Genomic DNA, 23,693 nt, shown 5'->3' with positions numbered 1-23,693 from the left:
TTTAGAAAAATATTGTTACAGCAAATGAGATCATACAGGAGGGCTTAATTAAGCACAACTTCTGAATGTATTGTCGATGAGGTGTCAAACCAATTTACATTACTTTTTTTGTGCTATTCTCAATTAAAAAGCATTAAATCACAGGGCTGAGGCAGGATTCAAACCTAGTGTGAGTAGTGGCAAATAAGTGTCGCCCTAACTAATCAGCCATTGTAGTCCTCTGTATCAAAAGAATAATAAAAATAGTAGCAGACTTGGGCTTAAGATTACCATGCAAGGAAGTCTGACTGCCTTTGCTCACGGAATGGATAATGGTACTTTTTTTTCTTGAAGCTTACAAACAATGAAGTTTCAGCCCCTCACACTTATTGCCGATGGGTTCTCGCTATCCCACCATTGATCCTCTCCTGACAGGACTCTGCAAGCTAAATGGGCATCTGAAGATTAACATAACCCAACACGGCAAGTACAGATTCTGCAAAAAAGTAGAGGAGATACCAACACACCTACTAACAAACTGGTGTTACACTTACCCGCAGGAAAAAGTGTTTTGGGAGGTACAACTTAATTGTAGAAGAAATTCAACCACTGAAACTGGGCATACTAACCAGGTTACTTGATGAACCAGATCTCAGTGTGCTATAGGTACAGAACAGGGGACAAATAGTTCTCAAAGGGCACAATTACATGCCTTATTACATTTATATCTACATACATACACAAATTAATAAACTGTACATATCACAGTATATACAATTCTATATGTGATCACAACACCAGAACATTCTTTGGACCACATCCCCAATCCTACAAAATATATTGTTGAATAACAGCTGGTCGGTCACCTTTTTTTTTAAATTTATTTAATTATAAAGGCATACAACAACGATGGGTCAAAACTGCCTTGATGATGAATTAATCGATGAGAGAAGAAAACAGAGAGCGATAAGCCAGGAGGGGCAGGGACATCAAGAGCGGGCGCACCCCCACAGCGAACTGGACACCACAAGACCAGGCAAGAACCAGACACCCAGACCAGCTCCTCTCCACACAAGACCTTGAGACAGTGGCAGACTTCTCAGAGGGCTGCGCATGGTGTGCCAGCATCCGCAGCCCTCCCAAGTTCCGGGATTCAAACTCAACCCAGAGGCCAGCCCACGTGCCCAGCCCCCAGGAGCCACGCCCACACCCAAAGCCGCCCTGCCCTCCTTATCGGTCAACCCAGTTTCAGTTAGGAACTCAAAAAGCTTTCTAATGTTAGCTGGGGAATCTTTCAAAATTTCGGTCACATTGTTTCCAAGCTTATGTTTGACACGAAGGTCTTCGTAGTTTCTGCATGTTGACAGAATATGCTTGATGGTGATTATTTCACCACAAGTTGTGCATCTTGGGGGAGGTTCTCTGGCCTCGATCACCTTTACATCATATAAATGGAAAGTCCAGGACGGAATTGATGTCGGCGATCCTGAATCTGTCTCAACCCCTTTTGAAAATGAGTTTCTAATGAGTTCAATTAAATTGAATTGTGTTGAAGTGAGCTCTCAAGAATGGAGCCAGGAAGAAGTACAATAACTTGTAAAGCTGGTGCTCAGGGGAACTCCTCTAGTTCCTTGTATCCACAATAATTTTTAAAAATTCTCTGCAATTTTTATTTTTTAAGAAAGTAACGTTTAAGACAGACATCCCTTAAGATCTGTATCAGGAATCCTTAGCATTGTTGTTTTTTGTTCTTTTTTATTTACAAAGAAAGCAATCTTCCTACTGTAGCCAACAAAAGAGACTGAAATCCACTGCACGTCGGTGTCCCATTATCATTCTACTTTTGTCCCCTTAGGCCTTTAGCCTCTGAGCATTGTAAATAAATAATTATTGGGTTTCTCGGCTTCTTATTCAAAAAAATTAAGATATTGCAAAAAAACTGGATTAGGTATAGCTAGTTTGGTGAAAAATAACACAAACCAAACTGGCTTTCTTATTTGATTTTTTGAAATTATTATTTAAATAAATATGGCACTTTACATAAAGCAAAATTTAAATAAAAAATCCACGCAGTTTTAAACTGCTACACATTTGTTCATAAGGATGGATCAAAAACAATGTTTTACAACAATAAAAAATGAAATGGGTTTATTTTTAATTTTTTTGTAAAGATATATACAATTAATATTAAAAAGTATTATAAAAACATTTGCGCTTACTCTGGAAAATTTTTCTGGAGAAAACTATTATAATGACCAGATTGATTATTGAATTACAATGCATTTTTTAAATTTATCTGCAAATATTCATATGCTATATTGTTTTTTCTTTTTTTTTTTATAAATATCTTTAAAAAATGGAAGAAGCTGGTTAATTATTTACAATACAACAAGTCAATAAAGTGATAACTTTTTTTGTGTTTACTAACAACTTTTAGAAAATATAATTTTAATTAACACGTAGAATCTTTATAAAAAATTTATAGTCATAAAAAGAGAAAAGTGTATCAATTCAAAAACAGAATTGTACTAAACAAATTGTAAACTAGAGAAAAATCAATGTGTTAAAAACAAGAGATCTTATTTTGTATAATAAAATTCTTTTACAAAATATTACATATATAAAATGTTAAGTAATTCAATTTGTAAAAACACAGTCTAGAGTATTTTACATTGCGTCTGCATAGAGCAATGGACATGGTTTAGGCTTTTTTTGAATTTTCACTTATTTTTATTAGTCAAATTTTTATCCCAATAAATGTATATTTATAAAAAGCACCACAACTGCTCATATTTACAAGATTAAAAGAAAAAAAACCACAAACGAAAACCAATCGCCCAAGTAAAAGAAGTTTTTAGTTGGTTTTCATTTGTGCTTCTTTTTTTTATACATTTTTCAATAAAATTGTATATATATATTATAATATATATATTACATCCTGAGTATTTCCGTTGCTGCGAGGTTAGCTAACGTTTTCTTTATTCTCAAAGCAGTCAATCGTGCTGCAGCATTATGGTACCAGCATTCCTTCATAACACGTGACATTGCCTGAAGGGCCTAACATCCAAGACATTTTATTATTAAGGTGAAATAGAAAGTGAAATAGTAAGTATTAAGTAGTTGAAATAGTAAGTACATAGTAGTAGGTGAAATAGTAAGTATGTAGTAGTTGAAATAGTATGTATACATTAGTTGATATAGTAAGTTTTTGTTTAGTGTGCAGGTGGAATGGTAGTATGTAAAATAATAAGTATATAGTAGTTGAAATAATATGCACATTGTAGTTACAATAGTACATACACATACTGTAGTTAAAACAGTAAGTGTATAGTAGTAGGTGAAAAAGTATGTATATAGTAGTAGGTAAATTATGTGAAATAGTAATATGTAAAATAATAAGTATTTAGTAGTTGAAATAATATGCACATTGTAGTTAAAATAGTACGTTTACATACTATAGTTGAAATAGTAAGTGTATGGTAGTAGGTGAAAAAGTATGTATATAGTAGTAGGTAAATTATGTGAAATAGTAGTATGTAAAATAATAAGTATTTACTAGTTGAAATAGTAAGGGTATGGTAGTAGGTGAAAAAGTATGTATATATTAGTAGGTAAATTATGTGAAATAGTAGTATGTAAAATATGTATTTAGTAGTTGAAATAATACGCACATTGTAGTTAAAATAGTACGTTTACATACTGTAGTTGAAATAGTAAATGTATGGTAGTAGGTGAGAAAATATATATATAGTAGTAGGTAAAATGGTAAGTATTTAGTAGTTGAAATAACAATTTACACAGTACATATACATATAGTAGTTGAAATAGTAAGTACATAGTAGTAGGTGAAATAGTAAGTATGTAGTAGATGAAATAGTATGTATATATTAGTTGAAATAGGAAGTATATAGTTTAGTGTGCAGGTGAAATGGTAGTATGTAAAATAGTAAGTATTTAGTAGTTGAAATAACATGCACATTGTAGTTAAAATAGTACGTTTACATACTGAAGTTGAAATAGTAAGTGTATGGTACTAGGTGAAAAAGTATGTATACAGTAGTAGGTAAAATGGTAAGTATTTAGTAGTTGAAATAGCAATTAACACAGTACGTATACATATAGTAGTTGAAAAAGTATATTGTAGTAGGTGAAATAGTATGTTTGTATTTGAAGTAGCAGTATATGGAATAGTACATACATAATAGTTGAAATAGTAGTATTTAATAGTTGAAATAGTAATGGGTGAAATAGTATGTATATAGTATTTGAAATAGTATTTATATACTAGTAGGTGAAATGTAATTTATAGTATATGATTAATTATTTTAATTAAAAGATAGTCTTACCAAACAGGATTGCCATCTGTTGGGAATGCTAGGTCTTTGCCTGTCTATACAGACTACTCTCCTCATTTCGTCAATTGTAGGGTCTGAGGGGACGAGGTCAAAGAAAGGTAACTGGTATTCTTCATAAATTCCACCACCGACATTACACCGCCTCGCGATTTCCCATAGTATGAGACCGAAGGCGTACACATCACCTCTTTTAAAAGAATCAAAATGATTCATGTTCATAGATTCGTCAAGCACCTAGCATAAATACACAAATTTTATTTAATAGTAAAATTTTGACAATTTACAACTTCACTGCTCCACAAAAAATGTTTCCATTTTGAAATTTTGATTTTTGTATGTACTTGTCTTTTCGGTAATATAAACACTCCTTTTTATAATTCAGATATTTATTAAAAGATTTAGTTAGAGTAAAAATACTTCTCGAAAGCAACTATTTACTGATAAAAAATCACTTTTATGTATGAACATAAAACATTACAAAGCCAAGTTAACAATCTTTAATAGGTTGTGTTACCTCCTCTTGATCTTATTACACACTCCAATCTTCTCAGCATGGCCATATTAAGCCTTACTGTATACTTGTGGCATCATCGGCTCAAAGCCCACTCACGACAATGAAAGAACTTATTTTTTTCTGGACCAGGTTTGGAGAAGGACAGACCTGCATTTTTTGGAACTTCGATCAGCTTGTGCAAAATAGTCTGATACAGAAAATCCGTTTTGGTTACTTTTGAAAGTTGCGGTCAACTATTTTTATTTGATTTATATTTTGGAATTTGCTAAAGAGTGTTGGAAAGATCCATTATATTTTTTTGTCAATTTGAAGCTTATGCCCTATGGGCCAAGCTTTCTCTGTCCTTCTGAGATGTTCATTTCTGTAAGTCTACTCTTTCAGTGCTAACACACACATCCCTCATGGTTTGAAGTCTTTTAGACATTGTGGAAGCAGTGTAATAATGATTTCTTAGAGTGTGCAATCTAGTAAGTTGGTTGTCGGATGATCCCCCCACAATCCTGGTCTTCGAGTACACTTAGCTTTCAGAACCACTGAATGTCCAACAGACCATAATTTCAGGCAACCCAATTTCTACTTGCTCACTGATTACAGGCATTTGTAATTGTTTTGTTTTGTATCACCAATATAAAAATGAATAAAGGCAATTTTAAAGAATTAAATGCCCTTTTTGATGATTGACAGTATCTAGGATTTTAAATCAACTTACACATTCAAAGCAGGTTTGCTTCACAACTGGCAGCAAAAACAAATCTTTCTGCCTAATAAAAATTATTAAATTATTTTTAAAGAATAAAAACAAATAAATGGCCCAAACATTGTCACTTTAAAAAAAGAAATCAAAATTTCCAAGTTTTTTTGGGAGCAGTGTATTACAATTTGTTAAAACTTATGATTTACCTCAGGTGCCATGTATCTCTTAGTACCAACTCTATTATTAAGAGGTATGTCAACAGTATCAGTTGTGACGTCATGCCTTACAGCTAGGCCTAAATCGCCGATGGCACATGTTCCATTTGCTTTGACAAGTATGTTTTTGGATTTAAGGTCACGATGAGCAATTGCCGGTTTACCTGAAACAAAAAATTAAAATTACAATGGTTTTTTCTTTCAAACCAAACCCCCTGATATATTCAAAATAGTTCATTTAAAAGATTGTTAGAATTTACAAATTTTAACAATGTTACCTTGAGTTCCGACAATTTCCATATGGAGGTGAGCTAATCCTGTTGAAATAGAAAGAGCCATTCGAATCATTCCTGGCACATCTACTGTTGTTCTATTGAGGTAATCAAAAAGGGAACCATGTTCGTGGTAATCCGTTATTAACCATAATTGTGTCCATGTTCCATTATCTGAAAACATGTTAAATTGATTATTAATAAATATGAAAACATTTGTCTCTTCAAGTAGCTCTTTTGTTTCAATAACTTTTATTTTCTAAATTTTCTAGACTTATATTTTACCTTTGTTATCGGCTGCAATAAAACCTAAAATATTGTCATGCCTTAGCATAACTGTCTGGTAGATTTCTGCTTCCCTGAACCAAGATCTTTCTTCCCTCGAGGAGAATATTTTAACAGCAACATTTTCACCCCTCCATCTTCCTCTCCAAACTTCACCAAATCTTCCTTTCCCTAAAAAAAATTCAGAAATAAGTAAATAATTTTTAACTATTCCGTCAGGTAAGCTCTACCTATTGTATCGACAAGTTGTATCTGCCTGGCAATGCTTCGTTGTACGAGTAGAGGAAGTCCTACAAATTAAACAAATTATTTTAATCAGTCTTTCTTAGTTTCTATTTCCGCAATTAAGTTTATTATAAAGTTTAAAAGTACCATCATGACGTATATCATAAAACCCTACCATTTTCAAAATAATAGCCTAATGAAAATTAATCACCTGAACCAGAGCCTGATGTTGTCATGTCTATCATGTCTCTCAGAGAAACAGAACCGAGAATCGGTTGTTCTGGGCCTTCCATCGGTTCGGGACAATGATATCGCATCCTTGATCTTTTGTAAGGATTCCAACGGGTGAGGATAAGCATGATGATCAAACAGATCATACACGTCGGCCCAGCTATGAAAAGAACAAGCTCCCAAGTTCCTAAACTGCCGGCTACACTTCCAGCTCCATCTATCCATTCTATTTTACATTTAAAATTGAAAATTGATAAAACCAAATTAAGAATGATTTTATATAGCAAATAGTCATGTTTTTAATGTATTTATAACAACACTATGCATTATATTAACATGCATACGATATTTAATCATGCAGCAAACTTAAGGTGTTAAATGTTTAAACATCAGTACAACATTATTAGTATTTATTATTATGTGTAAATATCGTACAGATTTAAGATATGTGAAAAGGAAGCATTAATTTGCACAACTCTTGGGTAATGTATACCTACTTGGCTTATCCTAATCTCCAAAAAAGTTGACTCAATAGCTTGTTAAAACCAGGAAAACTAAATGTGTTAAAGCAAGTTTTAAAAAATCACACATTTTACCTTATTCTCCTGATGTGTGTTACTTATTTTATAATGGAACTGAAAAGTTATACAAATTACAAATAATTTTGCACTGAGCGAAATGCAAAAAAAAAAAAAATTAAAATAACAAGCAAAGTGATATAGTTTTGCTTTTCACAAATCTTTCTAGATATTAGATTCAATCTAGAAATTGCAATATTCAGTTTGTCTACGATCCTACACTGATTTCAGTTCAGGGCAGCTAGCCTGCCAAACAATAGAATATAAAAATCATAACAAATAGAACAAAAGAATTCGCCAAACCATAATTAAGTGCACATACATCATTACACATGATATTTTTGAAATTTTAATAATTTCAAACTTGTCTCTCACAATGATCAATTGACATATATAATGTACTAGTTAAATTTAAAAAATATTCTAGTGTAACATCTTAGAGATATCTTACTAAAGTAGAGAATTTTTTTGTTAAAACGTGGACTGCCAAACCTAGTACAATAGGACAGTGCATGTTGTAAGCCAAATTTTTATTTTTATTTTAGCGTTAATAAGATCCGTAATATTCTAATTTCATCAAAGCACAATATGCTTCAAGTTATATCAATCTCTGAAAGACTTCCTCTAGTCATCTGTTAAAGAAATTTCATTCCAACCATGACTGGAATTGAAACTTATAAGCAATTCTAAAATTGTGAGACTTTTTGTTGAGATCTGTAAGGTGACGGACTAAAGACGATGAAAGGCTGAAAAACGCAGACCACATCAGCGAGGATAAGCAGGCCAGTATGATCGAAAATGATTTGAGCATTGATGTTAGGTTTTATAAAATTTGCTTTTTCCTTTCATTAACTCTTTTAACAATGTTGACTGATTTTTACTTTCATGAACAGTTATTAAGCCACCATTTCATAAAATAACCTTTTTATAAAAGATATATGATCATAATTAAAAGATGGATTATAAATTAGATTCTGTAATTTTTATGAATTTAACCAAATCAGGCTAAACATTAATTTCTCTTTGAAAAATTGTACAGAAGGGTTGTTAATATGTTTGAATATCAATATCTTCCTTGTTAAATAATATCATAAGCTTAGATGAAACTGGACAAGTGAATATGAAGTTTTGTGACATAGTGATGGACAGAAAGCCCTTATTGAAATGTAACGCAAGGTACATGGTCCAAATTAAATCCCAATGTAACTTACCTGGGATTAACAAAGTTCCGTTTCTTCTATTGCAGTAGTCAAAATCTTTACAACAGGTAGTCAAAAAACAAATATTTGGGGTGCATTCAGGAGTCACTTGCATACACCAAAAAGGATTTTCAGGAGGAATGTGACCAGACTTGTTCGTGCAACTTCTAAATCCGAATGGCCAGAAGAAAAACATATAAAAAGAAAAAAAAAGAATTGAAATGTAAAGGATTTCTTTTACTCTACTGAAGAACAACATAATTTTTAGCACTATAAGATTAAATATAGCTTTTTAGTATTACTTCGTGCTTCATGCTTGAAGAGATACAGCTGATAAATAATTATGCCAACACCATCTTTATGATATTCTCCTTCAAAAAAAACCTACAATATATTTAAACACTTGAACTTACAAGAGAATACCATTTGATGAGAAATTAGCCTGGAAATATAGAGAACAACTAAGCGAATTAGCTATTTGTATATTTGTTATTCAATAAAAGGTTTGAAGAAATAGTGCTTCCATATATTTAACAGTGAAGAAACATTAGAGAGCGAAGGGGTCATGCAGAGTCAGAAACATTGATGGCCCTCCACTCACTGGCAAACCTACCTGGTTTCTTTCTGACGTGCAAGCTAGGTATTCTGTTCCTGTTGCACATGTCGTACTCCTTGCAACATTCGATGACAAACGAGTCGTTACGTTTACCATTGTAATGACAGGCAATGGGATTCTCAGGAGGGTGTGTAACATCTTTCTCCAAGCACCTGAGCCATTTTGTTACAGGTACAGAAAAAAATATAATTACGTTACGCAATCGGATATGTCAGAGAAATTGAATCTCAACTGCTGAGAAAATTGTTTTTTTGTTTTTGTACAGTTATTTTTTTCTTTTAAATCAAAATACACAGACTAAAAGTAAAAACTCAAAACACACACAACAAACTGTTAAAAAATTAATTAAACGATTCAGATTAAATTCTTTGGGTCAAAAGATTGTTATTTATACAAAACATGTCAATAAATCAATTTTAATAGAAAACTTTACACATGAATAAAGTTTAGAATGAATTTTGAATTGTTTCTTCAAAAGCAAAAAAAAAAAAATAAGTTTTTCTGGTTTTGGTTTAAAAAATTATATCATATAATTATTTTAAATATTTTTCATTTTTTTAAGTTGATTTTTTTTATTCATTTATCTATTTTGTTGCAACATTAAGCTCATTTATAGAATAAATATTTATGACTAACGGCATTACAGTACAATCAACCCCCTTTTAAAAATTAAAAATAGATAAAAAGCATTTATTCGATCAACCTTTAGCACAAAGCTGCTTTTAATAAAATTTGTACCAGTACTAAATTAATTGTTTAATCAATAAATTAATATATTTAGTTTTAAGATAGTTATATAAAATGAAGCGTTTGACTTTTTTATAACATCCCCAGCTCCAAAGGATTCTATTTTCCCTCAATGGACATACAAGTCCCAAAACAATCACTACTAGCATGATTGGTTTTAATATATCATATGAAATCAACAAGTCAAACTTTCAATGTCAGAAAATTTTAGGATCCTTGAATTTTGGAACCTCACATGTCAAAAGTTAACTATTTGCAGAAATCTATTATAATATTTTTTCTTATTATCCTTTTAATTTTCTAAGCTTAAAATGAATTTAAAAATAATAAAATTAATTCTGACACGTAAAAAAAATGTAATAATGTTTCATATGTGTACATAAAACTTTCTAAACAAAGCTGATAAATTGACATGTCAAAATCCCTAGGGCAGACTTATTGAGTCAGTGAGTTAGTCTGCACGCAATGAAAAAAGGTGTCTTCATCGCTTTACCTGGACGCTTTGTAGGCTTAGAATGGAATCTAATCGGTTTGTGGTATAATTCTTTATTCCAACCTCTCGGTTTGCCATCTTGCTTTGCATTACAATAGTCATATTCGGAACAGCAGCTGATTCGCTTCAAGCATTGCCTCGGGTTGCCGGGCGGGAACCACTTACTCTTGTCCAGGCATCTTTTCAATCACGTCAATTCAATCAGACAATTAGAAGACAGCCGAATTTCCAAAATAACAAATCAGATGACCCCCAGTTTAGAATGTAGAAATTTTACATATTATTAACTATTTTTTCTATTTTAGTCAGGATAGTTTTTGTTTGTTTTAATAAGTCATTTTTTGACAAAGGAATAAAATATGACAATTTATCTAACATAAACTAGTTTTTGTATACAAAAATATACATTGATTTGTTTGGTTGACTTTCAAATGGTCAAACAAAACGATTATATTAAAAATTGATTTAAATATTCAAATATACACATTTATTTCTATAAAATAACTGGTAGGCTAAAATTTAAACATTGCACTAAGAGGAGTACCTGAAAGAGTGACTTTTTTCTTGCGTGTTCATGTCTAGAGTTATAGACGTAAAACAATATCCATCTGTTTCGCATGTATAATTCGTCTCTTGGCCACATATATCGCAATAGCACTTCAATCCTGAAATCAAAAAGGTTTTTTCTTGTAATGAATGTATTTGTACAATTTAAAATGAATTTATCCGAACTAATTATATAAAGTCTTATAAGCCACACAACCACTGGAAGAACTCAGGCTGCATCAGAAGGAAGACCAAGTAAATACATGATCTTACGCAGCCTATTGCTTGATTGTCTCCAGATTCATCAAAGACAAACAATATATAAAATGGACAAGACTGGCAAAATAAATAGATCAACTACTACTGTTGCCACTCAAGCTTTTTCAAGCGGATGACAAATCGGAGCAAAATATGAGAAAAAAACCTCTAGCTTGTTCATCATTGATCCTCCCGATGGGAAAATATCTGATAAATCCAAGAAATAGGACACTAGCTTGTTAGATTTTGTTCACCCTAATGTATGCACGTGCAACTCTCTGAAGATGGGAAAACACCGAAACATCAGATATATCAGAGAATAGGAGACAAAAACTTCTAGCTTGTTTGTCTTTGATCACCCTAATGTACATACTTACAACTTTGTTTGTCTTTGATCACCCTGATGTATGCACACACAACTCTTAAGATGAACAGGGAAAATACCGAAATGTCAGACAAATATGAAAGACTGGGAGACAAAAAGCTATAGCTTGTTTGTCTTTGATCACTCTCTGAAGGCGGGAAAAATGGTAAAATGTCAGAAAAATTCGAGAGAATAATAGGAGATGTAGATGTATTAGTCGGGGTGTAATAAGGAACTTGATTAGTAGGCCCAGTGGTTTCAGTGGTTGAATCTCTTCTATGGTCACATTGTACATTCCAAAGCCACTTGTGTGTGTTTGTTAGTATGTGGGTTGGTGTCTCCTCTGCCTCTTTGCAGAATCGCATGTGCCGTCTTGGATTATTCCAATCTTTTTTAAGTGTCCATTTAGCTTGCAATGTCCTGTTAAGAATCCTGTTAGAATTCACAGTTTATTCCTGCTTCCTTTAATACATTCTGTAACTTCTTTCCTTCCAAAATTTGTTAGGAGATTCTTGGATTGCTGTGTCCAATGAGTGAATTCATTCCTTCAGTTTCTTTTTGTACTTGAGGTACTCATTGATAGTGTGGGTTCCTATACCACAGAAGACTTGAGAGATAGGAGACAAAAAAACTCTAACGTTTTTGTCTTTGATCACCCTGATGTACGTGCATACATCTTTGAAAGCGGGAAAATACTGAAATGTCAAAAAAATCCAAGTGTCAGTAGACAAAAACCTCTAACTTTGAACATCCTGACAACCGAAATGTCAGAAAAGACCAAGATAACAAGAGAAGAAAACCTCTAGTTTGTTTGGCTTTGGTCACCTTGATATACGTACATGCACCTATCTAACGATGAAGATGGGAAAACACCAAAATTTTTGACAAATCTGATCAAATAAAAGACGTTACCAAGATGAGCGTAGACTTTCAAACTACAATATTACCAATGACAATACAAGACTAATTATCCACCTTTAATGTATTAGAACAATGGAAAATGGTCATAAACAAACAAATGTGAATTAATCATAAATGAAAGTGAAAGCATTAAAAATTGGTGCAGCTTTTTCTTTTTCATCACATTTCATTGAATAATGGAATGAATAAAGGAGGGAAATGGAACTGTTTACAGCAAATTCTACATTTTTCCCTGTTTAATGAAAAACAAACCAGTCAGCAATTCTATTTAATTGGCTTCAATTCGCTAACTTATTTCTACCAAGAAAGTACCCATATCTTAATTTAGGTTTAAATATGTCCGTGTACACCGAAAAAATATCACAGTGATGAAATTATATAAAATGTCTAATTATGTTCTAAGACATCTTTTATGCAAATAAGTGAGGCAAGCACATGGAAGAAAATACCAAGATTGCTAAAATATGGACCATGTTTGGTATGTGGTATAATTAAATTACACACTAGTATATAATCGCCGACCTTGAACCAAGCTTTGACAAGAGATTAAAATTAATTATTTTATGCACTAAAGTAAGAATTGTGTTGTTTTAAGAGATAACATCTATGACGAAGAAGATTAATTAACAACCCCCTCGCAAAATGATAAACACAAACGTCATGACAGAACATACAATAAACAAAACAGGCGATTTTAAAACAATTTTTGAAGTTTTTTTTCTTATTCGGCATGGGATTTTCATGAATAAAACATCAAGAGTTAACATTACAGCTGTAATAAAGGCTCTGAAGTTAAGTTTTAAAAATAATAATTATATTGCATATTATGATTGGTTTTTTAAGGAAAAAGAAAAACTAGAAATAAACAATCTTATGACTTGTTTGCAGGAATAAATAATCCCTTTTGTTTATGCTTACCTTGAACATAAGGACGAAAGCAGATAAGGGCACAGATGGCAGATAGGAGTGTTAGAGAAGAAGACATCGTTTCGACCCAAAAAAAATCACCAGATTTTCCGTACGAGAAAACAAAATAAAAAAAAATAAAAAGGTTTGAATTTTGTGCGAAAGGACACGAGCCTTTTCTACATAGTCGTTGTCGAATATAATAAAACGGGTTGTTTAATTCTAAAAACTTCCTTAAATCTAAGGCTCTGCCTTAGTTTCATAACTGTGTGTTGTATCTATAACAGCTTCGGCACGAAAGACGTGTTGAGGTTTTCACCCGTGGGTTGACAAGAAAAGCTGAGCACAACTTTTAAATCGCCATCTTCACTTATCTGGCTGGACAGTGTTGATCTCAAACCTTTGCAAATTGACCTTAAAAATAAACTCGGGAGAATTTTTTTTTTCAAAATATATAGAAAACAACCTTTTTCCACGTTAGGCAAAATTCATTTCATTGAAATGACAAAACACTTCCATTATCTAAAAAGAAATTGATTGATTTCGTTTCGGGAAGGGGGTATGAAATCAAATACAAGAACTGGATACTCAAGATTCATGATTGATCCAACTTAGTTTTTAGTGTCAAATCCAAGAAATGGATACACCAAAGACGTCCATGACGGTTGATCAAGTATGTACAATTTCATGATAAAAAATAAGTTGGATCAATCATCATGAATCTTCTGAGTATCCATTTCTTGTATTTGTCTTCTTGCACTTTCCTGAAACTAAGTTTTTGTCATTGCGGACAAATTTAAATATAAAAACTTTCAAATAATAATAGGAAACAATATATTTACACTTTACATTATTTCTATAAAGGTCGTTGATTCTACAGACATCTCTAAGGCCTTCAACAAAGTCAAACATGATTCCTATGGTGTTCATGTTAACTAATAAAATGGTTGAAGTTATTTGACTCCAGTTGTCAACTGGTTAAAGTGCCATCCTATAAATCAAAAGAAATATTGGTCACTTCAGAAGTTTTGCAAGGAATTTATGTAAGACCAGTTCTTTCTAACATTTTTATTAATGACTAGCTTTTACCTGCAACTTCATCCATACAGAACTCTGTTTTAATGTACCTTTTGTAATGCAATTCAGAGTGCTAGTGTGGTTTTCGCTCTGTTTCCTATTTTTCTTGCTTTAATATCTTCTACTTATGTGAAGTTAAAATTGAACCCAGATAAGCACTGTCAAATTTTGAATGGAATTGGTGCACCTCGAACAGAATAACAGCGATTTGGAGTGAATGCTTCCAATATGCATGGTAAATAAATAAGGCTAGGGGGTCATAGCAGATAAGAATATAGGAAGGGGAAAGCATTTTAGTATCCTAAAATCAGTCCCAAAAAAAGTAATTAGGTCCCTCTGGTGCTACCACACAACCAGTGTGTGGATGTGATTTCATGGCATTAGCACACTAAATCCCAAAATTAAATTTTTGTTTATAATAATATAGTTCACAAGGACAAATTTTCAAATCCGTTACAACTCACGAAACATGAATGCAAAAATTTAGGTAAAATGATCTGATGGCCCAGTTTGTATTGTAATTTTAAAGTACACTAACAAAACAAATATATTTTTAAAAAAACATTTCTATTAATACTTAATATCAATATACAATTGCACAAAACACAAGATACACATAACATAATAAATATAAAATGGCATAAAAGTACATATAAATAATACATTAATAAATACTTTATAATTTCAGACTTTTATCTATATTTATTCAATTCTTAAATATTAGTTCAATATTTGAATACATTAATAAAATTATTTTTGATTTTTGCTGAATTATTTACAAAACAACAAACGTTTTATATTTGTAATAATCATAACACACTTTTAACAATGCACGTGGATCCTTAATTGGACGTGCTTTTGTTATTTTTTATTTTTATTGCACAAGGTTTGAATCATATACATGAGCAAATCAGATTAATTTCTATAAGATCAGATTGTATTGTTGTTATACATTATGTTAAAGCTTTTATTAAATGCTTCGTTACCAAGTTCAATATTGAAGTCAACAGCTTTCGATGATCGTTCTTAAGATAAGAACCTATATTGTGGAAGAGAGGGGGCAATCATCGCAAATACATTAGAGGCAGGATATAAGGGTTAATCGTGAAAGGAGTGCACTTGAAGAAGGATATATTCTTTTGTGACATTTTGATGAATTTAAGATTTATACATTTTAAATTTAATTTGATAATTTTGAATTTGACCTTTAATCTCAAACCATTCATTACCTTGTTAATGGTTAATTATTAACTTGTTGGTTAATGATTATTGTTTGACCAACGAAATGAGAATTTCTTGTTCATTGTACATAAACCTCAGCGAGTTCAATACAATAACAACTTTGTTTTTAAATATACTATTTTGTTTGTATTGCATATATTATATTATTATTATTATTATTATTATACACAATCCAGCCCCATGAGCTAAAAAAAAGGTTTAGAAGGTAATTGCCAGTGTACATGAAATGTTTTGTTACAGATGCTTCGGAGCACCCCAACACCTCTTCAGATTTGCCCTCTGGTTCTTCTTTCCTATTGTATGAACCTAAAACATTTTTATGAAATCAAATAAAATTTTAAGTAACAAAATTATAAGTTAAAATTAAAAATAAATACTTGAAAACCAATTCTTGTAAGAGCTTTGTCATCAAGAATCATTCGACCGTCGAAAACATAGGCAGGTTTCATCATGCTGTTATAAATTCTTTGATAGTCTAGAGTCTGTAAGAAAGAAAAAAATTAATAATTAATAGCCAGCATTGTAAGATATTAGACAATTAGTCATGAAGAACACCTACTATAAATTCATCCCATTCAGTGCACACTACAATCGCATGTGTCGCTGCTATCGCCTGGTAGGGATCTGAATATATTTTGATAGATTTTCTTATCAACTCTGGCTCCTCTGTGATCCAAGGACTAGTCAATTCTTCATATATTTGAGCTTCTTCAACTTTAGGATCATAAATGCGAAGTTTGGCACCTTCGTCCAAAAGTGTTTTCGCCACAGTTATTGCAGGAGATTCTCTAGTATCACCGGTATCTTTTTTAAAAGCAAAACCCAACATAGCAATTGTTTTATCAGTCACGGTATTAAAAAGTGATTCGATAATTTTGGTTGTGAACCGATTCTTTTGGTACTCATTAATATCTATGACCTTTAAAAAATAAATAATTAATATAGAAAAAAAGAAATATTTCAATGAAAATCTTACCTTTTGCCAATAAGCAGCAACTTCTAATAAATTAAGGCACTCACAGATGTAAACTAAATTGAGAATGTCTTTTTGAAAACAACTTCCCCCAAAACCTTTAAATATACCGATAAGATATTATCTCACAGTTCAATTAAAATACACATGTGTAACTAAGTTGACTACTCACCAACAGAAGCTTGAAGAAATTTCGGCCCAATCCTCGAATCCCTGCCGACAGCATTAGCAACTTCAGAAACATCAGCACCCGTCGCTTCGCACACAGCTGACAGGGAATTAATGCTTGATATCCTTTGTGCTAAGAATGCATTCGCTGCCTAATTATTTGAAGTAATATATCAATGTGAATTCAATGAGAAACTGCTAAATATAACATTGCATACCAGTTTTGAGAGTTCCGAAGACCAGGTATTTGTTGTTATTATGTTCGATTTTGGAATCCAATGTTGGTATACCTGGCTCAGAGCTTCAATAGCTGCAGCACCCTCTATAGAATCTTCTCCTCCTATCAGCACTCTGTCGGCATTCACCAAGTTATCAATGGCCGTGCCTTCAGATAAAAACTCTGGATTTGATAGTATCTAAACAATCATCAATAAAAAATTTCTTTTGCAACTAGCAATGCATGTTATTTTCTTAAGTTTATGTTCTAGACAAATCTCCCTACCTGATATTTGACACCAGGTTTGTGATTGGCTTGGAGAATATTCATGATGCTTTCTGCAGCTTTTACAGGTACTGTACTCTTTTCTACTACAATTTTGTTATTGGTTGCAATTTCCGCAATCATCCTAGCGGCCGATTCCACATACTTAAGATCTGCCGCTCTGCCCTGTACAGAGAAAAATCTTAAATAACATATTTTATTAATTATAATAAATTCTTTAAAATTTACCTTTCCATTGCCGAAAGTTTTGGTTGGAGTGTTCACACATATAAATATCAGATCTGCTCCTTGTATGGCATTGTTGATATCAGTGCTGAAGAAAAGATTTTTGCCGCGGCAATTTTTAACAACCTCATCCAAGCCAGGCTAAAAAATTCATTACAAATTTTAAAAATTTATAAAAATCAAATTGACATTATTTTTCTTAAATAGGTTGTTTTGATAATATATTTTCTAACTTATTGTTTATTTCTTTGTTTATGGAATAAAATAAATAATAAGGTAAAATCCATATATCCGCTGTATTACTTATTCAAATTAATATATTTTTTGTGTAAGGTCATAGGAAAAAGCAAGTGTCAGAGCAGAATTTGAACCCACGACCTTAGGCTCAATACACCACTACTCTAGCCACTTGAGTTATCGTAATTTTGATTTGCCCGGACACTCTTCATCCTCGAATTTTTCCCTCTTTTTGCCATATTTTCAAATGTCGGTTCAAATCCTACTCGTCACACTTGCTTTTTCATCAAATAACATATATAATTAATTAAAAAAGATTTAAAAAATGTCTGAGCGGAATATATGCATAAATGTTTCACAAATCAGAAGTTCAGAAAAATAATTTTACCCTTATTTTTCAAATTCTGTTTGAGAGGATCAGTACAATGGTAGAGCCAAATAAATCTACAATTGTTTGCCTAATCACGTATTGTCATACTGATCCACTTAAACAGAATTACATTGCTTCGCTATACATAATTGGTCTGAAAAGAAGACGGTGAAACAAGACCCACAATAAACAAGATTTACTGTAACGAAGTATGTCTCTTTTTAAAGAGGGTCCAAGAGATAGTGTGAAAAAAAATTTACTGATAGTACACCTTATTTGCAACAATTACCAACGTACAGTCCCTACACTTGACTTCAGTCCGTGACAAGATACCATTTTTTGTTAATTTTTCCATGGATAACCTTTCTTGAGAAAAACGGAAATATACATCAGGGCATTTGTGTTTTTCTTAAGTATCACTAAGTAAACAAGTATGTGTCTGGTTGAACTATGAATATCCCAAGTGGATAAGATGGAGGAGTCATCCCGTGGCCACTTCGTTTCCCTAATCTTACTGTCATGGATTTCTACTTTTGGGGTTTACTTAAGAAGGTATACAGTTCAGTGCTGAACTATGCTGAAGATTTAAGGATTACAATCCTCGAAGCATTTGATAAACTTAGAACGAGTAACTGTAGGTGCCATGAGAAAAAGAGCACAGATGTGTGACAGACATTGAGGTCATAATTTTGAAAACAATTTGTAAATATCTAATGGTTGTAAATCGTTCAATAATTTATTTTGGATAAAATTATAAAACTTGAAAACCAAAACCTTCTATTTATCATCATCTCCTGAGCAGAGATGGCTGATCTTGTGTATGTTCTGCAACAATTGATACACAGTAAGACTATTACAATCAGAAGGGGTTGAATTGAAACACTGTTTGAAACCTTAATAATGAACTTATCGTGAGGTTAACAATCTCCGGTATTAAACATAAGGGCATATCGAATTAAACAATATTTCGTAAAAATCCAAAAGTGGTATTTTTCAAATTTGAGCATTCATTGAGGTTCTTAATTGAAAATTATTTCAGACGAAAATAGGATAAAGGAAATTTAATTCTGAATCCAAAACAGTTGTAGCACTGATGATAGACAGTTGTGTTTTTCTCAAGTAAGGTAATGTTTCTATGGAAAAACTAACAAAAAATCATAACTCGTCAAGGTCTAAAGGTACTATACGTTGGAAGTTGTTGTAAGTAGGGTGTACTATCAGCCCAATTTTTTCCCAATATCTCTGGGACCCCATTTATATTAAAAGTATATATCATCACAGCTATAAATAATAAAATAAGTGACTAACTAAGGCAAAGATAATAAAAAGTAACTAATAATTTTTCAAAACATATTTGCTGGAGTTCAAAAGTTTTCGTACTTATTTCAGGTGAACATTTAAAACATGGTTATACTACTAGCTAGTTTGACAAGATTCCCGCCTGTAAAAAGGTTGTGAAAGCAACTTTATTTACACCAACAATATTTGCAAAGCTTTTCAAAATTTCTATTTGTTTCAAGTGTAAATAAAAATTGAATAGGGGGAAAAAAGGGTAAATGTTTACTTTTAATGAACATCTCTCACAATGCCTTTTTTTAAATCCACTTTAACTAGTACTTCAATTTTTATGTTGATAACTTTGGTTTTTTAATTGCCTTTTACAATTATAGTAATCCATTTTTTCACCTCCATTTCCTACATGTATATGTAAATAAAGGATGATTTACAAGGTAATTTTTTCAAAATTTAGGTATGGTATGGTAATAAGGATACTAAGAAGCGGTATGCACTCCCCAGGCACTGCAGCCTTCTGGCTTATTGTACCTTCCTAGTTCCTTAGTTCAGTGCAATAGACTAAATATATCATCCCTAAGTTTTTTCATATTAAATCTCCATTGAGCTGTTGCTTCCCATTCGAAGATGATATGGGTGGCTGTTTCCTCCTCCTCATTACATAATCTGCAGATGGGATCATCGTTGTATACGCCCATGCTTTGTAGATGTTTTCTCAGATACCAGTGACCGGTTAGTAGTCCTATCACTCCTCTGAGTCTAGCCCTCTCCAATTGCGGCAGTGAATTTGCCAGTCTTGGTGAGGGTTGTTTTAGCACAAGTTTATTGTGTCTAGCACCGCTAGAGTTTATCTACTTCTCCTTTTGTTTTATTTGGATCCATTCTGCAATGGAGGATTCTATATTTGTTTTTGTTATCCCAAGTATAGGTTCGGGGCCTATGTATGGTCTTGCAGATCCTCCTCTGGCCAGTCTGGCCGTTTTCTTATTACCCAAAATTCCTCTGTGCCCTGGCACCCATCATAGTATTACAGTCCATGACAAACTTGTTGAATTTATTTGTACCTTTAATTATTTAATTAACAATATAGAATTGATGCTGGGTGAGTTCCTCACTGGAAATGTCGTGATGTGTAGTTCAACAAGCCAGCGTGTGAAAACAGACCCAATAAGGGTCCAGTCCAAAGTCCTTTATCAAACCCTATCCTGGAAACCCCAAATTTTCCAAACCTCCTGCTGCAGCTTCTCCACCCTCCCTGCTAACTTGTTCCAATGAGATGAGCAAATCATCTCCCTTGTGCTTCCCCATTTTGATTATGCCTCTTTTGTCTACAGTCTACAGTGGATTCACCAGCGAGTTAACAGGCTCAAATGTCATGTAATAGTATAAATTACTATTGTGGAAAAGACTATTTATTCCAACCCATCATGGAGTTCCACAAAATCAGGATGGACACCATCAAAAAATCAAATGTATAACGAACTGCTTTGTTCAGTTCATATTTAGCTCCCCAAAGAGATCTCGTGTCTTATATGTATCATGGTTTTAAATTGCTATACCCCTCCTAACGCAGGATGCACTTCCTTGGTTCCTTCCTCTATCAGACAATTTCTTTCCATTACCCTCTTTTAACATCTTCTACACACTCGCCACACTCATTCCTGCTCTTCTGATCTCTACCCCCCCCCTTATACACATCCATTACTTTTATTCACTCCTTCCTTATCCATTTTAGAATTCCCTCTCTCACTCTATTCACTGTGCCTCGACCCTTTCCACCATCAAGTTCCGACTTTTTTGATTACTTCCTTCCCTCCATTTTAACTCAATTATTGAGGATTGTTAATTTTTGGTTGTTTCTGGAATGTTTAATTTATGTTAATTCCCCCCTCTTATATCATTTGGTACATTTCATTTACTTTTATGCTATTACATGAAAATTACTATTTATTTATTTTGACATGAATTGTGCAAAATTGTGTACTTTTTGTTATTCAAGGATGCCCAAAGCCTCAGAATAAAATTTATTTTCTTCTTCTATAGGCAATTTTTTGACTTATTGTATATAATATGTAAATTATTGTATTTCTATTATATGTTGATACAATAAAATTGATGAGAAAAGTGGTTTTTTACCAAACTATAAATATACTGAACAAAATTAAATAATGCACCACCCTTATATTTTAATGAATTTAGGTTCATTCATATTTTGCATAGCAAAAAAATAAATAGTAAAGGACAAAATTAATTAATTAATTAATTTTTATTCCCTTTTATACCAAGTATTTCCACCTAGGACACCAACTATATCTGTTAAACTCCTTTGCATCCTTGGAAAAGATTTCTGGAATTCTTTCTCATTCATCAAGAACAGCCGTTTCCGACTCTTCTAGGGTGTTATGATCTGGGATTCACCATGCATGCTTAAGTTGGTCCCAATTGTGTTCGACTGGATTCAAATCTGGATTTCGAGCTGGCCACACCAATCACTCAATTCCAACCTCACCCACGATACCCACTCTACAAGGCCTGGCATTATCCTGCATTAGCAAGAATCTCTCACCGATGTGAGGGCATTAAGTGTCTTTGATTATGTCTTGTAAGACCTCTGTGTAGTTAGAGACCTTCCTTGCACAACAACCAATGGCATCCAAAGAAATGCCATCCCAGGTAAGAAGAGGTTCACTAGTCGGGTGCTAGCCCTGAGGTTATTTTCATTGAATCTTCTTACAATCCTGGAGGATATCAGATTTCTTATCTTATTTCCCGTAATACTGTGGTTTTGAAGCCTTCCCTGGCAACATCGTGTGAGCTACGTAGTGTATCCTTCCTCAAATAATGTTATGATCCCTGATACTGTCATACTCACTCAAATACCTGCCTGGAGCCATTGAAAAAGGTTTAAGAATAAGAACAATGTGGTATTTAGTGACCGTTAATTAATAATTATTTGGAGATCGTGAGATGCAGTCTGGTGTGAAATAGGGCACACTCAACACAACACACAGAAAACAAACACTTTGAGCCCTGAAGATGATCTCAATAAAGATCGAAACATTGGCACAATAAAGAAAATGTTTTTCTAAAGCTACGCCACATCAGACCACATCTCACTATCTCCAAATAATAAGTGTAATATCAAATGAAATTAATGAAGAAAAAAGATTAATTGAAAGCAATCTTTAGGAATGGAATGGCATTTACTTTTGTGTAAATGGGATTAATCAGTGCAAAGTAATCAAAGGATTTTTTTATTATTTATTTTGACTCAATAGCTCCTTAATAACTGAACTAATGTAGAAAGATAATGGATTTAATTTTTAAACTAAATAAATTGAGTGGTACGTTAAATTTGTCATCAGTGTATATTGACTGCAACAAGTTGTTAGTGCAAATTTTTTTCAATAAATTTTATATTGTTTAATTACTGCAATACCGCAAAACTGAAATTGATTAATAATAATAATAATAATAATAATAACTAAAAAGAAGTCGAAGTATATTTGTAAATAAGATATGAAAATGATATACCTCATAAATAGGAAGTTTGTCAGAATTCCATTGTGATATCCTTTCATTGCTTTTGTCGACGACAGTTACAATAATGTTTGGGCATTTCAGGGCGATAACGCTGCAAGTGGGCCCGCCGACGTAGCCGGCACCTATGCAGCAGATCCTTTTGACGTCCATGGTTATGCCTAGAGCGCGTCAAGAGACGAGGAGGGTGAGCTGCGTCCCAAACGTGGGATGTCACGATTCGACGGCCCTTAAACAACTCCGGGAAGTCGAATGGTGTCAGTCAGTAAGACCAGCCCTTCCCTCCTCCTGGCCTTTTCCTTACGCACGCATATACACCCGTCGAACAAGCCGCCGGGGGACACAACTACAAGGTACAAAGTGACGAAGCCCGGAGGTCTACGTGTCGTCTGAGGAGGAAGCATCAACATTCAACACACTACATAGTGGGATGAGTATCGAGTACTCGATGTTTATGAAACATCGATATTTTTTGAAAAAATGTATGAATTAATTTTGAAATAAATTTATCGAAGTGTTTTATCGATATTCAATACCATCAATCTAAGGAAACCGGCGCACAGTGGACCCGTAGTGCGAAGAAGTCGGCATTATTCCTTATTTATTTCATCAGTGAGCAAATGAATTTTTTTTATCGATTTTTACGTACTCACCTTCATACATGAAGT

The 23,693-nt window shown here is 32.9% G+C and overlaps 2 protein-coding genes across 4 annotated transcripts; both read right to left on the bottom strand.

Annotated features, from left to right (window-relative positions):
- Positions 1-2,762: 2,762 nt before the first annotated feature.
- On the bottom strand, positions 2,763-13,780 carry LOC106673837 (TGF-beta receptor type-1). Of its 3 annotated transcripts, none has more exons than XM_014406163.2 (10): positions 13,411-13,780; positions 10,948-11,068; positions 10,404-10,582; positions 6,751-6,996; positions 6,545-6,604; positions 6,315-6,485; positions 6,036-6,203; positions 5,749-5,921; positions 4,326-4,568; positions 2,763-3,036 (listed from the first exon to the last, which is right to left on the bottom strand). In XM_014406163.2, the coding sequence occupies exons 1-10, from the start codon at positions 13,475-13,477 to the stop codon at positions 2,911-2,913; spliced, it is 1,554 nt and encodes a 517-aa protein (XP_014261649.1). In that variant the 5' UTR covers positions 13,478-13,780; the 3' UTR covers positions 2,763-2,910. The 3 variants fall into 3 exon arrangements, with proteins under 3 accessions (XP_014261649.1, XP_014261668.1, XP_014261658.1); XM_014406182.2 differs by lacking the exon at positions 10,404-10,582 and adding an exon at positions 9,161-9,315; XM_014406172.2 differs by lacking the exon at positions 10,404-10,582 and adding an exon at positions 8,560-8,714.
- Positions 13,781-15,004: 1,224 nt separating this feature from the next.
- On the bottom strand, positions 15,005-23,482 carry LOC106663394 (UDP-glucose 6-dehydrogenase). Its single transcript, XM_014388218.2, has 9 exons — positions 23,020-23,482; positions 17,589-17,726; positions 17,361-17,525; positions 17,077-17,274; positions 16,863-17,010; positions 16,694-16,788; positions 16,277-16,636; positions 16,095-16,199; positions 15,005-16,023 (listed from the first exon to the last, which is right to left on the bottom strand). The coding sequence occupies exons 1-9, from the start codon at positions 23,176-23,178 to the stop codon at positions 15,952-15,954; spliced, it is 1,440 nt and encodes a 479-aa protein (XP_014243704.1). The 5' UTR covers positions 23,179-23,482; the 3' UTR covers positions 15,005-15,951.
- Between the last annotated feature and the right edge of the window lie 211 nt (positions 23,483-23,693).

This window comes from Cimex lectularius, unplaced genomic scaffold (genome assembly GCF_000648675.2).
Source record: "Cimex lectularius strain Harlan isolate CLEC.00 unplaced genomic scaffold, Clec_2.1 scaffold23, whole genome shotgun sequence".
Lineage (NCBI taxonomy): Eukaryota > Metazoa > Arthropoda > Insecta > Hemiptera > Cimicidae > Cimex > Cimex lectularius.
Note: the sequence above shows the minus strand (reverse complement) of the source record. Positions and strands in the feature narration are given on the sequence as shown.

What these genes read in the sequence shown, in the direction of transcription:
- LOC106673837 (XM_014406163.2), bottom strand. Translation starts at nt 13,477, where the DNA reads ATGTCTTCTTCTCTAACACTCCTATCTGCCATCTGTGCCCTTATCTGC. An exon ending in GAAAAAAGTCACTCTTTCAG is followed by an intron (nt 10,583 to 10,947) that starts GTACTCCTCTTA and finishes GTGATTGAAAAG; the next exon opens with ATGCCTGGACAAGAGTAAGT. An exon ending in ACAGATGGCAATCCTGTTTG is followed by an intron (nt 3,037 to 4,325) that starts GTAAGACTATCT and finishes CTTGGATGTTAG; the next exon opens with GCCCTTCAGGCAATGTCACG.
- LOC106663394 (XM_014388218.2), bottom strand. Translation starts at nt 23,178, where the DNA reads ATGGACGTCAAAAGGATCTGCTGCATAGGTGCCGGCTACGTCGGCGGG. An exon ending in ACAAACTTCCTATTTATGAG is followed by an intron (nt 17,727 to 23,019) that starts GTATATCATTTT and finishes TGAATTTTTTAG; the next exon opens with CCTGGCTTGGATGAGGTTGT. An exon ending in AAACTTTCGGCAATGGAAAG is followed by an intron (nt 17,526 to 17,588) that starts GTAAATTTTAAA and finishes TTCTCTGTACAG; the next exon opens with GGCAGAGCGGCAGATCTTAA.